This window comes from Silurus aristotelis, assembly GCF_946808225.1.
Source record: "Silurus aristotelis genome assembly, chromosome: 29".
Classification (NCBI taxonomy): Eukaryota; Metazoa; Chordata; class Actinopteri; order Siluriformes; family Siluridae; genus Silurus; species Silurus aristotelis.
In genome coordinates, this window is record NC_139602.1 from 2,709,616 (window position 1) to 2,725,740 (window position 16,125).

The 16,125-nt window shown below is 42.6% G+C and overlaps 1 protein-coding gene and 1 long non-coding RNA gene across 2 annotated transcripts in view; both read right to left on the reverse strand.

Annotated features, from left to right (window-relative positions):
• LOC310722481 (uncharacterized protein) overlaps nt 1-16,125 on the reverse strand; it is a 211,760-nt gene continuing 195,635 nt past the window's right edge. Inside the window, exons 26-33 of the mRNA XM_083534929.1 lie at nt 5,028-5,087; nt 2,794-3,096; nt 1,541-1,849; nt 1,313-1,426; nt 780-923; nt 622-693; nt 281-348; nt 1-165 (exon numbers count right to left, since the gene is read on the reverse strand). Coding sequence (XP_083391055.1) covers nt 52-165; nt 281-348; nt 622-693; nt 780-923; nt 1,313-1,426; nt 1,541-1,849; nt 2,794-3,096; nt 5,028-5,087 — 1,184 coding nt within the window. The 3' untranslated portion in view covers nt 1-51. The remainder of the gene's footprint in view (nt 166-280; nt 349-621; nt 694-779; nt 924-1,312; nt 1,427-1,540; nt 1,850-2,793; nt 3,097-5,027; nt 5,088-16,125) is intronic.
• Nucleotides 12,690-13,278, reverse strand: LOC310722630. The gene is made up of 3 exons (XR_014532420.1): nt 13,202-13,278; nt 12,950-13,017; nt 12,690-12,828 (listed from the first exon to the last, which is right to left on the reverse strand). It is a non-coding gene; the product is annotated as an uncharacterized lncRNA (long non-coding RNA).

Below are 16,125 nucleotides of genomic sequence, written 5' to 3' on the forward strand. Positions count from 1 at the left end.
TTCAGAACGTAACTCGTTCGTAACTTGGGGAGCGTCTGTATTCACTGTGGATTATTTTGTCATAATGCGGGCGTATTCAGTTTCCTCTCCATCGATGATCTGGACCCGTGTTGCTTCAGCTGTGTTTACATGGGATACAGTAGAGTAAGTAACATCAGGCACATTCTGAGGAAAAACAGAACATGAAAATTATACATAACAAAATATAAATTCTGTGTCTTTTACTGTTGACTCATGAAGATAAAAATGCAGCTGAACCCAAGCCCACATGTGCACCAACCTGATCTTTCTGATTTCCTTTACGATCTGGACGTCCTTCAGTAATCATGTTCTCTTCACTTCTTCCTGCTAAAGAAAAAACACTCAAATCACACCTCTTGTAGGAACTATAGAATTTCACTATGTGAAGTAATCAGGTAAAGTGTGGAAGCTGCTGTTCTGCTTCAACTCACATACATTAATGTTTCATTTAGCAGTAAAAACATCTTATTGTATGACAGTGACTTATTTAGTCACTGACCAACCTGCCCCGATCTAATTCCCAAAAGAACACACAAAAACCTCCACAATAATATTTTGTGTGTGTGTGCATGTGTGTGTGTGTGTGTGTGTCTTTTGTACCTTTGCGTCTCCAACAAATAAACGCCACTACACCGGGTATCACCAACAGTAAAACTGCCACAATGCCAAAAACTGTAATAAAACACAACAAAAATTTTTATTAAGTTATAAATGTAATACAGTTTTATTTGTTAATTGTTGATGAAAAGCTTTGGCACCTAGAAGGAAGCTGCTGGACTGGTTAACTTGTTCTGGTGTTTTTGAGGATGCTGCAGGTTGAGACTTTGTTGTTGTACTCTGGGGCTGTACTGATTTACATGTTGTGTCTGTTGTCCTCGATGTGGTTGAAGTTTTTTGTGTTCCTACAGAAAAGAATGAAAAAACCTGATTAAGTTTCAGATTAGTTGACTCACGTCTCATTATTATCACGTATCATTAAGAAATTTCCCCACTGTGGGACGAATAAAGGTTTATCTTATTATGTTTATGAAAATGGCTTGAGAAACCTTTAAAACACTATGCTTGGTGTGTGTGTGTGTGTGTGTGTGTGTGTGTGTGTGTTTTATGCTTCTGCGCCCCAAAATAAATGCCACTACACAGCAGAAACAAAACCATATGAATGCACAAAACTGTTTAATAAACACATAATATAATGTAAATCTTATAGTAGTGATTAGTTTTTTATTTGTGATTAAAAATTGAAATTATGTCAGAGGGAAACTGAGTGTTTGTTCTTTTTCTGTATTTTTACCTTGTGTTGTTGAGGATGATGAAGGTGGTGAGGTTGTTGTTTTACTCTCAGGCTGTACTGATGAAGGTGTTTTTTCAGTTTTTCTCGATTGTGTTGAAGTTTCTCTTCTTCCTACTGAACAGAATCACAAAAATTAATGAAACTAATAACTGTTTGTATCACTGTTAGTAATATGACACATGACACTGGAGTAAAACATGCTCACAGTCATTAATGACAAAAATGTACCTTTAACAGACAGACTCAGATCTCTGTGATCAGCCTGTGCAGAACATCTGTAGTCTCCCTGATCCTCTTCAGTCAGGTCTGATATGAGTAGAGAGAGGTTTCCTGGAGAGTTTTTACTGACCAGTTTCACTCTGTTACTGTGATGTCCAGTCTGTTTAGGGTAAATTTCCTGAAAGTTGTTTTTATTAAACGTCCATGTTACCATCTTCGGGTCGTTCTGTAGGTCAGTGCAGACGCAGGGCAGCACTACAGACTCTCCTATGAACCCAGTCACCTCCTCTACCCCTGTCTTCTTCACCAGCTCACAGCCTGTAAACAAAACATTTACAGGTAATAATAGAAATACTGCAATTATTAATATTCCCTGTTTGTAAATCACAACATTTTCTGCTGCAAACCAGAAGAGATTTTTAAATAATGTGACAATCAGCTGTTTAAATTCTCTACATGAATACAATATCAGGACTCTGATACCCAACACTGAACTTATACTGGGTTCTTTATATTTAAATAACTGCTGAATCTACAATTATCTTTAACATCAGTTTGTACAGTAATAATAATAATAATAATAATAATAATAATAATAATAATAATAATAATCCAATATAAGATGTACAGACTGTGTTTCTCAGTGTGAATGTTAAGTTATAACACCTCGTCTAGTGACAGATTTCTGTAGACATTAAAAGGTGTTATGACGTTTTTCAGGTCGACTTTCTTTAGATCATTATGTAAAGTGTGTTATGTAGATTTTCTCTGACTGTAAATTACAGTGAGTTTGGGGTTTAATGTTTTGTCACATAACATATAATTCTGATGTATCAGATATTTACATAAACTTTAACTTTTATAGATTTACATTCAAATTCACAAAACAATGTGACAGTGACATCGACTGAAGACTTTATTAATGTTTATGTAGGTTTATGTCTGTTATAATGAAGGGATTATACAGGTGTCATGGAGCTCTATAAACACTACAGTGTTACCAAAATAAATCATAGATTAGACTGAGAAATCTGTCACATCCAATCTGATAGCAGTCCACAGTTTCAGGTCAGTCTGATTTTCATAATCAGTATTTATTGTTATTTATAACTTGATATTCACAATATGAATTTAAATTCCCCTTTAGTTATGATAAATGGAGTAAATATTTTATTACATTTGTAACTATAATTCATTTGAAGGATCATCAAGTCTGCTTTCACAATAAATATCAACTTTTATTGTGTATTTAAATGTTTTACCTTTAACATAAAGCTTAAAGTCTCTGTGTTCCTGTAATCCTGTGCTGCACCTGTAGTCTCCCTGATCTTCTTCTCTCAGGTCAGATATGAGTAGTGACAGATTAGCAGGAGAAGTGTTATTAAACAGCTGATATCTGCCACTGTAGTGTTCATCATTTAACACAGTCCAGTGTCCTGTTCTGAAGGTCTCCCAGGTGAATTTCTGAGGTTTGGAGTGCAGGTCAGAGCAGGAGCAGGGTAACAGCACTGAACCACCTTTGTGTTGTGTGATTTCTTTGTGATATTTAACAGAAAGAGCACAGCCTACAGAAACAAACACACAAAACATCACAATCTACTAAATAAAATACGCAATACAATATTATAAAATGTTTTTTAAAACACAACATGCAAAAAATTGGAAGAAGAAATAAAACAATTTCTGTACATTTAAATCTCAGATCTCGTTTCTCAGCCCAGTTCCTACAGTAACTACTGTGTGTGTTACACTTTCCTGTGCTCATGTGTGTATTATTTCTTTTAAATTCCAGAGTGAAATGTACACATAGGCAGCTCTGGTTAGACACCATGTTACAACTCCATGTGAAAATAAAGAGCACTTGGAGAAAGTAAAACTACACAATGTGCAGATTTCTTTCACCTGTTTCCAGTTAGTTTTCTACAGTTACTTAAACACATTTCTCATCACTATGATCACTTTTTCAAAACTCTTCACAGTTTTCTTTCCCAGTGTGCAGCTCAGTACAGCAGTTAATCTCACATCCATAATGTACTATAACTATCAACCCTTCACCTCCAAACCAACTCATTCTACCAGAACACTAGTAAAGACTCTCTCAACAACATATACTGTACCTGGAGGAAAGCAGATAGGAGAATATGTTGTAGCTGAAATAAATAAAGTTCCAGGTGTGTGTAGTTTAATGGGTTCGTTTTAATCTCTATTTCTTTTTCTTTACATCACAGAAGCGCTTTTTCACAGCATAAACACACTGCATATTTTTACTCACTTCCACAAACTTAACATTTGTAATGTATTTTTTCCCAATACATTAGAAACATTCACATTACATAAACTGTTATTATAAAACCCACATTTAGCAGATACACACACACACACACACACACACACACACACACACACACACACACACACACACACACACACACACACACACACACACACACACAATTTAGCCAAGTCAGTCCACTTACTAACATGTTTGCTCAATTATTTGTGCCACGTTGACTTTAATTAAATTTTTTTTATTAGATTTTTTTCTTTTTCAATTAAAACATGCAAGAATTCAAAGGTTATAAACTGTAACTTATGCATGACGTAGGAAGTGAAGATGGTGGTCAGTGACTGAGAGGCAGCAGAATAAGGTGTGAAATTCACACGCATCTATTGACAGCTAAGACCCGAATAAAGAAGTGACGTATTGTGTAGTTACAGGAAAATGTATCTAAACCAGTCCACTTACTGTTTGCTCAATTAAATGTACCAGTTTGGTTTAAATTAATTTACTTTGAAATTCGATTTTTTCCTTTAAAAATTATTTAAAAAAATAATCTATAAATGTGAATTTAGTATTAAAACATGCAAGAAACCAGTGGTAATAAACTGTAACTTATGCATGACATAGGAAGTGAAGATGATGGTCAATGACTCAGAGGCAGCAGAAAGAGGTGTGAAATTCACACGCATCTATTGACAGCTGAGACCAGAATAAAGAAGTGACAGACTAGATATATAGATATAATTCAGTCAATGTGTAAAAAACATACACTGTAAATAATCTCACTGTAGAATCCTCCTTATTCATTATCCCACCTCTCTTCATCAGTACATTTTACACTGAAGTTAATCAGGAAGAAAAAATCCACATGATCAAAGCTGAACAGGTCTCAAAAAGGACTTTATAACACAAGGCATGATGAGTAGATTTACCTTGTGTATAAAAATAACTGCTGTTCTCTGGACAATTTAACTAGAAGTGCACAGCTATTAATATTATAACACTGTAGTATGTAAAGTTGTTGTTAATTAAAACTCCAAATTAATACATCTGACAGTGTTTGGGTGGTTGTTCAGGAACAGGGCTGAACTACGGCCTACTGTAAACCCAATCTGTACAGAAAGTACATTAAATAAACACAATGCAGCTGAACTATGAACTGTATAATATTCTCTCTCCTTTCTGTAATAGAAAATAGAAAATATCTTCACTCACCTGCAGCCATTTGAAAAACAACAGACAAAAGATACAAGCACTTCATCATTACTGATTCTCCTGCTCACACACTCACACACACACCAGTCCCCAACTGTGAAACTGTCACACTGAGTTTCTCTGTATAATTTTCAGGAAACCACAACAACCAATACATCGTTTCTCACTTCTAAAAATCTTCTGCATCACTCATTCCATGACTCTATTTACATATTATATAGAGCTGATATTTATTCATGTGTGTTTTTATTTTCTGTAATTTGTAGGCTTATTTTCAATGTAATAATTGATCATTGATCTGGTGACAAACTTAAGATGAATGTCCCATGTGTGAGGTAAACTGCAATCAGAGACAAGAAATGAGTGGTAAGTGTGATTCGTTATTAAATTCGAAAGAAATAAAAAAAAAGTTTTATAGTATTTAATGTCTTCAGTTAGTAGAGTTTTAATAACTTAAATATAACCATTGTAAAAAACATTACATTAGTAACCATTGCGTGACTAAATGGCGACACCACGTGGAATAAAGCTGCTACTACATCATCTCAAGCGCTTTACAGTTCCCTTTCAGGAACTCGAGCTGTGTCGAAACGCTATGGGAACGCCCCTGCGTGACCACGCTCTGAACCACGTGTGAAATCTAGCCAATAGGCAAGCCGTGACTTCATAGACAGGCGACGTCGCGTAAACCAGGAAGCTACAAGATGGCAGTGCGGTGGTAGCGACATTAGCTTCTGCTCGTTCAGGTAAGCGCTTTGAGTGTGTTATCTGTGCAGTCATGAGCTTATATGCAGGCAGAATTCCGTCTGCGTGTTTCCTGCTTGCCCCGATTCATTTCGGGGGGGGGGGGGGGGGGTGTGACACGCAGCCGATGTGTTGTTTGCTTAGCTTAGGAGTGGGCTTAGTCGGCTCTCGAGGGTATCGGTTGTTAGCATTTTAGCCGTTTGGCTATGCGCTCCCGGCTGCGAGGCGAGCTCCCGTTCCCCGGGGATTGCGCTCGTTTTGTGGTTCCTTCGCTGGTGTGTGACGCTGTGCTCCGTATTCTTCCTCCGAGGTGGATGAAATTTCGGGAAATTAGGGGAAGCATGCCTGGCAGCTGCTTTTTCTCCCGGTGCGGGCGGCGCAGCATTGCAGGTCTCTCTCTCCAAGGAGGATGAGATGATGGATGCTAGCAAGCCTGCGGACTCCTAACAGCCTGTGCTGTATGTGGAGCTCCTTGAGGTCGTGGCACGGGCCGGACTTAGCTTGGATTTAGCTTGGCCGGTCGTGTGGCAGATGCAGCGCGCACCCAGTGAGATGGTTGTGCGTTTCCTGCGCCCTGTGTCACAGCCTCAGCGCCTTCCCTGATCTGCACACTGAGGTTTCTGGGTCCTGGGAGGCCCGTGTGCGCGCGTGCTTTTCCGATGTTCTTTCGCTGTGCGCGAATGTTGTTGGAGCTAAGTGGGGTGGCTACGGGACGATGCCGCTTGTGGTAGAGACGCTAGCTAGCTATCTCTCCTCGAGTGTTGCGTCTGTGACGGCTATCAGTTTGCCTACGTAGAGCCGCTTGGCTCTGGTGGGTAGGGCTACGCGGCAGGTCAGGCTACAGGTTGCTTCCACACGATGAGTGTGTTGCAGGCATACTGGGCTGGCCTGCTATGGGGGATGATGCGAGCTTCCTTCTGAGCGCCATGGTGTCCCCTCCTGGTCTGACCTGGTAACGCTGTAGGTAAGGGCGATTGCTGGCGGGTTCAGGAGACCGCGGTGGCGTTTCAGTGGTAGTTCCTCGCTGCTCCGATGGGGCTGCTCGGCAGCAGCCTCGCCCTGGTACGTCCAGGCACAGTGAAATAGCCCGGTGAGAGTATTGCCACCCGATTCCCGCGGGGAGGTCCTAGGGGCCCATGGCGACACTCTAAGCACGAGGAGGGGCTGGACGGCCTGAGGGTCGTCCCCGCCTCTAGTGAACGGGCTGTGGTGCGTAGGCCTGATGGCTTGCATCTTGGAGGGCGGTGCGCACCTCATGCTACGGTGCTCGTCCCTCCCTGGCACCACCGGGAGGCCGGTCTGTCGGCCCTGCCACAGGGTGTTCAGGACGCTGCCTCCCTTTAGCGGTTAACTCCCTTATTTCTGCCTGGAGGTTCGTTGCGGATGGGGGTCATCCGCTGCCTCTCAGGGGGCTTCAACAACCGCAGTGCGCTGCTCCTGCTGTTCGGGTTCAGGAGGACTGTCTGCTAGCCCTGCCACGGGTCGTGTTCAGGGCGCAGCTTTCTCCAGCGGTTTGCTCCCCGTATTCCGCCCGTATGGTTGCTGCGGATGGGGGGGATCCGCCGCCTCTCAGTAGGTGTAGTCGGCTGCAGTGCACCGCTCCAGCTGCTCTGAGTGGGTCAGGGGCCAGCCCCGAGGGGTTGGTTCTCCCTGTGGAGACTTTCTGTCAGTCTTGAGGGCTGCCTGGAGTCTCTCGGGGGTCCTGCGTGGAGAAGGGCTGCGCGATTCGGTTCGCGTCTTCTCCTCCCCGGTTCAATGGGGTGTGTCCCACCCTGGTGGGACCCGTTCAGGCTCTGGTCCTGGGACAGGTGGTGCGTGCTCTCCTGAGGAAACGGGCCATCAAGGTGGTTCCCTCCTCCTTGTTCAGAGAGTCAGGCTGCTACAGCCCGTGCTTCGTTGTTTCGAAGAAGGACGGTGGGTTGCATCCCATTCTGGATCTCCACTCCTTGAACCACTCACTTTTGAGGCTCGGGTTCAGGTTTCTCGTTTAGAGAGGTCGTGTCTCAGGTCAAGTCCGAGGACTGAATGGTCATACGTTAGATCTGGAGGTTGCATGCTCCCATGCAGCCGTCCTTCACCGCCCACAGGAGGTTCCTGAAGTTGCTTTCGGGGCGAAGCTTACCAATATCGGTCCTTCCGTTCGGCCTAGCGCTCTCACCCCCTGCCTTCACAGAGTGCGTGCCTTCACCCCGTGCCTTCACTGACCCCGCTGCGGCTTCAGGGCATCGGCATTTTGTATTATTTCAACGATTGGTTGATGTTGCATGAAGGTACTGGGGTTCAGACTGAAATGCCGGGTAAAGTGTACTTTTCCCCAGAGCGGAGAACCGCTTTCTCGGCGTGGTGTGGGACTCGGCCGGGTTAAGGGCACGGCCGTCTCCCGCCCGGTTTGAAGTCATCCTCACTGCAGTCAGGAGGGTAGGAGCAGGCCAGCCAGTCACTGTGAGGCAGTTCCAGAGGCTGCTGGGTCTTATGTTGGCAGCGTCCAGTGTTTTCCACTCGGCCTTCTCCGCATGTAGCCCCTCCAGTGGTGGCTCCGGGGCAGGAGGGTTCTCCCCCTGAGGGAGTCTGTATCGTACCATCAAGGTCTCGCGGTGTGCCCTTAGAGCCTTGGTTGCATGGTAGGACCCTACGTTCTGTCCCGAGGCCCCGTTTTAGGGACTCCTTGTCGTCACATAACGCTAACGACGGACGCTTCCCTCACGGGGTGGGGGGGCGGTCATGAGTTGCCACTCCGCCCGGGGTCTGTGGAGCGGCCCACGTCTCTTGTGACACATAGGTTGCCGGGAGATGCTGGCAGTGTTGTTGGGGTTACAACACTTCCTCCCAGTCCTTAGAGATCAGTATGTGTTGGTCCGCGCGGACAATACTGCGGTGGTCTCCTACATCGACCACCAGGGGGGCCTCCAGTATCGCCCTTGCAAACAACTGGCGCAGGAGGTACTCTTGTGGTTGGATGTCTGAGCAGACGCCCTGTCGAGACAGTGGCTGCCATGGGACGGTCTTGGCCGAGGCTACGCCTGTACGCCTTTCCCCCAGTCGCGCTGCTCTTGGGAGTTCTGGAATGAGTTCGCCGGGAGGAAGTCTGTCTACTCCTGGTAGCACCTCGATGGCGGGCGGAACCCTGGTTCACCCCCGCTCGGGGTTGTGGAGGCTGTGGCCCCTAAGGGCCCGATGGCGACTGTTCGCGTCACGGTGTGAGCACCATGACTTGGACCCAGTTAACTGCCCGGTCGGTTCAGTTCTGGTGTTTTTGCAGGTACAGTTTGCCGCAGGGTTAACCCCTTCGACCCTGAGGGTTTCCGTGTTCGCTGGGTAGGTCCCATTGGTGACATGTTTCCTCCGCGGCGCCCGGAGGCTGTGGCCCGGGACGCGACTCAGAGTGCCTGTCTGTGCTTACCTTCTCTCTTTGCAGAAGCTAATGTCGCTACCACCGCACAGCCATCTTGTAACTTCCTGGTTTACGCGATGTCGCCTGTGACGTCACGGCTTGCCTATTGGCTAGATTTCACACGTGGTTCAGAGCGTGGTCACGCAGGGGCGTTCCCATAGCGTTTCGACGCAGCGTCTCGTTCCTTCGGGGAACTAGGGTTACGTTCGTAACCTAGAGACGTTATCTTATAACATCTGAGCAGTTAATGGTAGCTCAAGAGCCATGTTCAAGGGCCCAGGATCAGTAGTTTGGTGGTGCTGGGATATTAAATACAAAGCTACCACTTCTATATATCTGTCTGGATTACAGCATTTATATATTCATATATTTTTCTTCATAGGAAATTGGGCTAGATCTATCCCACTAGTCATTCGTCAATGTGTATTGCAATTCCCCAGTTCACCACTAGGTGTAAGAAGAAGATTTTTAATGAGATTAATAGGAGGGTGAACAACCTAGAAAGGGGCCACATCAGTGGAACACTGGCCTGCATCTGCTAAATAAAAAAAAGAGAAAATCATAAATCACTCCACACTGGTAGATTGAACACATTTTAATATGTGTGTTGCGAATGAGCACATTGAGAATATTAACATTTAGTCGGCTCCAAAACACATCCAGCAAAGAAACAGGCCATTTTTGTACATGTCCACCCTCCTCACACATATTGTCGTATTCTGGTATTATTTTTATATTACAAATACTGACAGTTCATCAATTTGTGACTTTATTGAATGACTTTATCTCATCATACACAAGCACAGGAAGATATCTGGGTGATTTTAGACAACTCACAGACAATATTCTCATGGTATTTTAATGACATTGTGAAACACTTAAAAGCACAGATCAACTTCTAAAATTACTTTTCCCTCTCTCATAGGATGATACCACAGTATATAGTAGGGGTGTAACGGTACATGTATTTGTATCGAAAGTTGTCATATACATACTCTGGTCACCCCATAATTTGAACTTTGCTTAAATCTTGCTAAAATGAATTCTTTACCATTAAAGTACTCAAAATTGCTCCTCATTTTACCAGAACTTTCAATTATAAACTTTTATCACGCCACTCATATATAAAAACAGAAAGACACTTGCTAGACATTGAGTCTCTCAGCTATCCAATGTTAATCTCCAGCAAACCACTCGTACAGTCAATGAGAGCGCCGCACAATTATGTGTTAACCAATCACAGCGCAAAGGGCGGGATTATGCCAATGTGGATAGGAGTAAAAAAATAAAAAATAAACCGGTTTCTTGATCAAAATTGTGATTAAACAACTCTGATAATAAGGTGTAAGATTGGCGAGCTTGTGACAGGAGCGTACAATTGTTTTTTTAGATTTATGATAATATATTTCCAAACGACAGCATATTATTACAAGGAAAAAGATGAAATATAAATGAAATTCAAATACTACTACTGCTACTATTACTACTAATGATAAACAGATACAATAGGAACTGCATAAAAAAATAGATAAAAAATTTCAACATCAATAAATTTAATAATAATAAAAAAAACAAATACAATAGCAACTGTATTAAATAGAAAAAAAAAACGATAAAAATAGGATTTTATTTCAATATTGTACATTAATACTAAAGGTGAAAATACTGCAATGTGAAAAAATATGCATAAAAAATTATGTAGTAAATTAAAACGTGTTTAATGACCCAAAAAATGTTTCTTCAAAGTAACTACCTATTGCTGTGAAAGATGTACACACTTTTGGCATTTTCTTAGTCACCTGAAATGCTTTTCCAACACTCTTAAGAAGTTACCAGAGGTATTAAGTGCTTGTTGGCTGCTTTTCCTTTACTCCGTCCAACTATCCAAACCATTTCAACCGGATTTAGATCAGGTGGTTATAAAGGCCAGGTCATATGATTCAGCACTCAATCACTGTCCTTCTTGAATAAATACCTTTTATATAACCTAAAACAAATGATGGTTTCACTAAATGCAAAAGAAAAACGTGTGTCCAAACAACTTTTTCATTATATTTTGATGATCTACCAATATGGAAATGATGCAAGGGCCCTTGTGGTAAACAAAACCATTTGTAACCATAAACTAATTCATAATTTAATAAAAATCATAAATTCTTCAATATAATGTATATAACCTATAAAAAACTCCCATACTATACACATAGTATAGTATCATCATTATCGTTTCACACGTATCATATTTTTGTATCACAAAGCCTGATTCCGCTTTTACAGATAAATGCTTGGCCCTGGCTTGTATGATATCAATGCAGTTATTTACTGAAATTAAAAAAAACCTGCTGTGTATGTAAAAAGAAATTTCACAGCTACTTGTGGCTTCTACTGGATTGAACTCTGTCGCCATCTGGTGGTAAGCTGTAATTATTACAGTAATACATTTGAGGCTGTTGATTTCCACATCCTTAAAGCTTAAAGATCCATGAAGTTACTGAGCAATATAAGAACTATGAGTATGGATTTGGACTGTAGGTAACAAAAAAAGCCTCCCACAATGGCTTAGGACTGAAATTTGCATGAACATTTCTGCATTTAACTGCCATCAGTATAGTACACCTCAACTATGATGAAAGTTTATAACCACTATGAGACACTTCATTACTATAGTTGGCATGGCAAACTGGCATGGGAAAATAGCTACTTCCTGTTTCTCACAGCATTAGTAAATACATGTGGTGTAATACACAGAAAAAACTTTACACTGAGTAAGAACATTATTACATAAACCTCAACAAATTATTTCACACACATACAGTGGAGACAGCATTCACACGACAACCACAAACAAGACCTTCTACATTAATCCTTTTTAAAAAAAGAAAAAAAGGGTTTTTGAAGTTTGTGAATGGAGTGTAGAGCTGGAAAAAAAAGAGAATTCAAATACAGATACGTGTACACATGTTACCCAGGCCTGCCTCCAGTTTCCTCATTCCATACTCTGGTACAACCAGAGGGTACACATTTACATTGATGACATTTGGTAGATGCCCTTAAAACCAAACAGCTGAGGGTTAAGGGCTCAGCAGTGGCAAATTGGTAACTGAATAATAAAAAAAAATAATGGGCAAAAACTGCACCACAGAAACTACTGCACTGATTGGTTGATGGTCGGGAGAACAAACGCAAGTGATGCAGACGCAGCTGAAAGTAAAATGCCGTTGAGTTGTTCAATGCATGAGCTCACTGTCAAATTCTGAATCTGCATTTGTGATTAAAAATTTTTCTTTTCTTTTTTGTTTTTATGAACACAACTTAATTTCCTCATGATTTCGATATAAACCGCACCGGGGCTCTACCACAAGCCCACACCCGCTGCAACGAATTCAATGGTTATTACCCATGATGCTGCTTCTAGAACATGCTCTTATGCCGAATACACAAAAATGAAGTACTGATCATGAGGAAACAAGAAACACTGAAGGAAATAAGTAGACTTTTTTAAACATTAACATACTATACGCTTTCTGCATTATTCTATATATTCACTGTGGATTAGTTCGTCATTATGCTGGCGTATTCAGTTTCTTCTCCATCGATGATCTGGACCTGTGCTGCTCCAGCTGTGTTCACATGGGATACAGTAGAGTAAGTGACATCAGGTACAGTCTGAGGAAAAACAGAACATGAAAATTATACATAACAAAATATAAATTCTGTGTCTTTTACTGTTGACTCTGTGATGCCCCATGATGATAAAAATTTAACCCAAGCATGCATGTGCACTAACCTGATCCTTCTGCTTTCCTTTACGATCTGGATGTCCTTCAGTAATCACATTCTCTCCACTTCTTCCTGCTAAAGAGAAAACACTTACTGACTGTATTACACTAACTTATTTAGTCACTGACTAACGTGCCCTGATCTAATTCCAAAAAGAACACACATAAACCTCCACAATAACATTGTGTGTGTGTGTGTGTGTGTGTGTGTGTGTGTGTGTGTGTGTGTGTGTGTGTGTGTGTGTGTGTGTGTTTTGTACCTCTGCGTCTCCAATAAATAAATGCCACTACACCGGGTATCACCAACAGTAAAACTGCCACGATGCCAAAAACTGTAATAAAAGACAACAAAAATGTGTTATAAATGTAAGAATACAGTTTTATTTTCTCGTTGCTGATAAATAGTTTTGGCAGCTAGAAGGAGGCTGCTGGGCTGGTTACCGTGTTCTGGTGTTTTTAAGGATGATGCAGGTTGAGAGTTTGTTGTTTTACTTTGAGGCTGTACTGATGTACGTGTGTCTGTTGTCCTCGATGTGGGTAAAGTGTTTTGTCCTTCTACAAAAAAAAATGACAAAACCTGTTTCAGATTAGTTGACTCGTGTCTCATTATGTTTATGAAAATTGGTTGCGAAACCTTTGAAACACTATGCTTGGTGTGTGTGTGTGTGTGTGTGTGTGTGTGTGTATGTGTGTGTGTATGTGTGTGTGTGTGTGTGTGTGTGTGTGCGTGTTGTGCTTCTGCTCCCCCAAAATAAATGCCACTACACAGAAGTAACACACAGCAGAAACAAAACCATATGAATGCACAAAACTTGTTAATAAACACATAATATAATGTAAATCTAATAGTAGAGATTAGTTTTACATTTATTACTTCTTCTTCTTCTTTCGGCTGCTCCCATTAGGGGTCGCCACAGCGGATCATCCGTCTCCATACCACCCTGTCCTCTACATCTGCCTCTTTCACACCAACTACCTGCATGTCTTCCCTCACCACATCCATGAACCTCCTCCTTGGCCTTCCTCTTTTCCTCTTACTTGGTGGCTCCATCTTCAGCATTTTTCTACCAATATAATTCATGTCCCTTCTCTGCACATGTCCAAACCATCTCAATCTCGCCTCCCTCACCTTGTCACCAAAACATCCTACATGTGCTGTCCCTCTAATAAACTCATTTCCAATCTTGTCCATCCTCGTCACTCCCAACGAAAACCTTAACATCTTCAGCTCTGCTACCTCCAGCTCCACTTCCTGTCTTTTACTCAATGCCACTGTCTCTAATCCATACAACATCGCAGGTCTCACCACAGTCCTATAAACTTTCCCTTTTATTCTTGCAGATACCCTACTATCACAAATCACTCCTGTCACTCTTCTCCACCCACTCCACCCTGCCTGCACTCTTTTCTTTACTTCTCTAACACACTCTCCATTACTTTGCACTGTTGACCCCAGGTACCTGAACTCCTCCACCTTCTCCACCTCTTCTCCCTGCAACCGCATCACTCCACTGCCCTCCCTCTCATTCACACACATGTACTCTGTCTTACTCCTACTGACTTTCATTCCCCTTCTCTCAAGCGCATATCTCCACCTCTCCAGGCTCTTCTCAACCTGCTCTCTACTCTCACCACAAATCACAATATCATCTGCAAACATCAGAGTCCAGGGAGACTCCTGTCTGACCTCGTCCATCAACCTGTCCATCACCACTGCAAACAGGAAAGGGCTCAGGGCCGATCCTTGATGCAGTCCAACCTTCACCCTGAACCAGTCTGTCGTACCTACTGCACACTTCACTGCCGTCACACTGTCCTCATACATGTCCTGCACCACCCTCACATACTTCTCTGACACACCTGACTTCCTCATACAATACCACAACTCCTCTCTCGGCACCCTGTCGTACGCTTTCTCTAAATCCACAAATACACAATGCAGCTCCTTCTGTCCTTCTCTATACTTCTCCATCAACATCTTCAAAGCAAATAAGGCATCTGTTGTGCTCTTCCTCGGCATGAAACCATACTGTTGCTCACAGATGGTCACCTCTTCTCTCAGCCTGGCTTCCACTACTCTTTCCCATAACTTCATGGTGTGACTGATCAACTTAATTCCCCTGTAGTTACTGCAGGTCTGCACATCTCCCTTATGCTTAAAGATTGGTACCAGCACACTCCTTCTCCATTCCTCAGGCATCCTCTCCCCTTCCAGAATCCTGTTAAACAATCTGGTTAAAAACTCCACTGCCATCTCTCCTAAACATCTCCACGCTTCTACCGGTATGTCATCTGGTCCAACCGACTTTCCATTCTTCATCCTCTTAATCGCTGCTCTCACTTCCTCCTTACTAATCCTATCTACATCCTGCTTCACCAACTCCACATCCTCCAACCTTCTCTCTCTCTGATTTTCCTCATTCATCAGCTGCTCAAAATACTCCCTCCATCTTCTCAACACACTCTCCTCATTAGTCAACACATTTCCCTCTCCATCCTTTATTGCTCTAACTTGCAGTACATCCTTCCCAGCTCGGTCCCTCTGCCTGGCCAATCGGTATAAATCCTTTTCTCCTTCCTTAGTGTCCAACCTGTTATACAGCTCCTCATGTGCCTTTTTCTTGGCTTTCGCCACATCCCTTTTTACCTGCTGCCGCATCTCCTTGTACTCCTGCCTACTTTTCTCATCACTCTGTCGATCCCACTTCTGTTTTGCCAACCTCTTTCCCCTAATGCTCTCCTGCACTTCCTCATTCCACCACCACGTCTCCTTGTCTTGCTTTCTATTTCCAGATGTCACACCAAGTACTTTTCTAGCTGCCTCCCTCATCACTCCTGCAGTAGTTGCCCAATCATCCGGCACCTCTTCACCACCACCAAGCCCCTGTCTGACCTCTTCACTAAACCTCACACTACACTCTTCCTCCTTCAGTTTCCACCATCTTATTCTTCTTTCAATCCTTACTTTCCTCCTCTTCTTCTTCGCCTCCAAAACCATCCTACAGACCACCATCCGATGCTGTCTAGCTACACTGTCCCCCGCCAACACCTTACAGTCTCCAATCTCCTTCAGGTTGCATCTCCTACACAGAACATAATCCACCTGTGTGCACCTTCCTCCACTCTTATACGTCACCCTATGATCCTCCTTCTTCTTAAAATACATGTTCACCACTGCCATTTC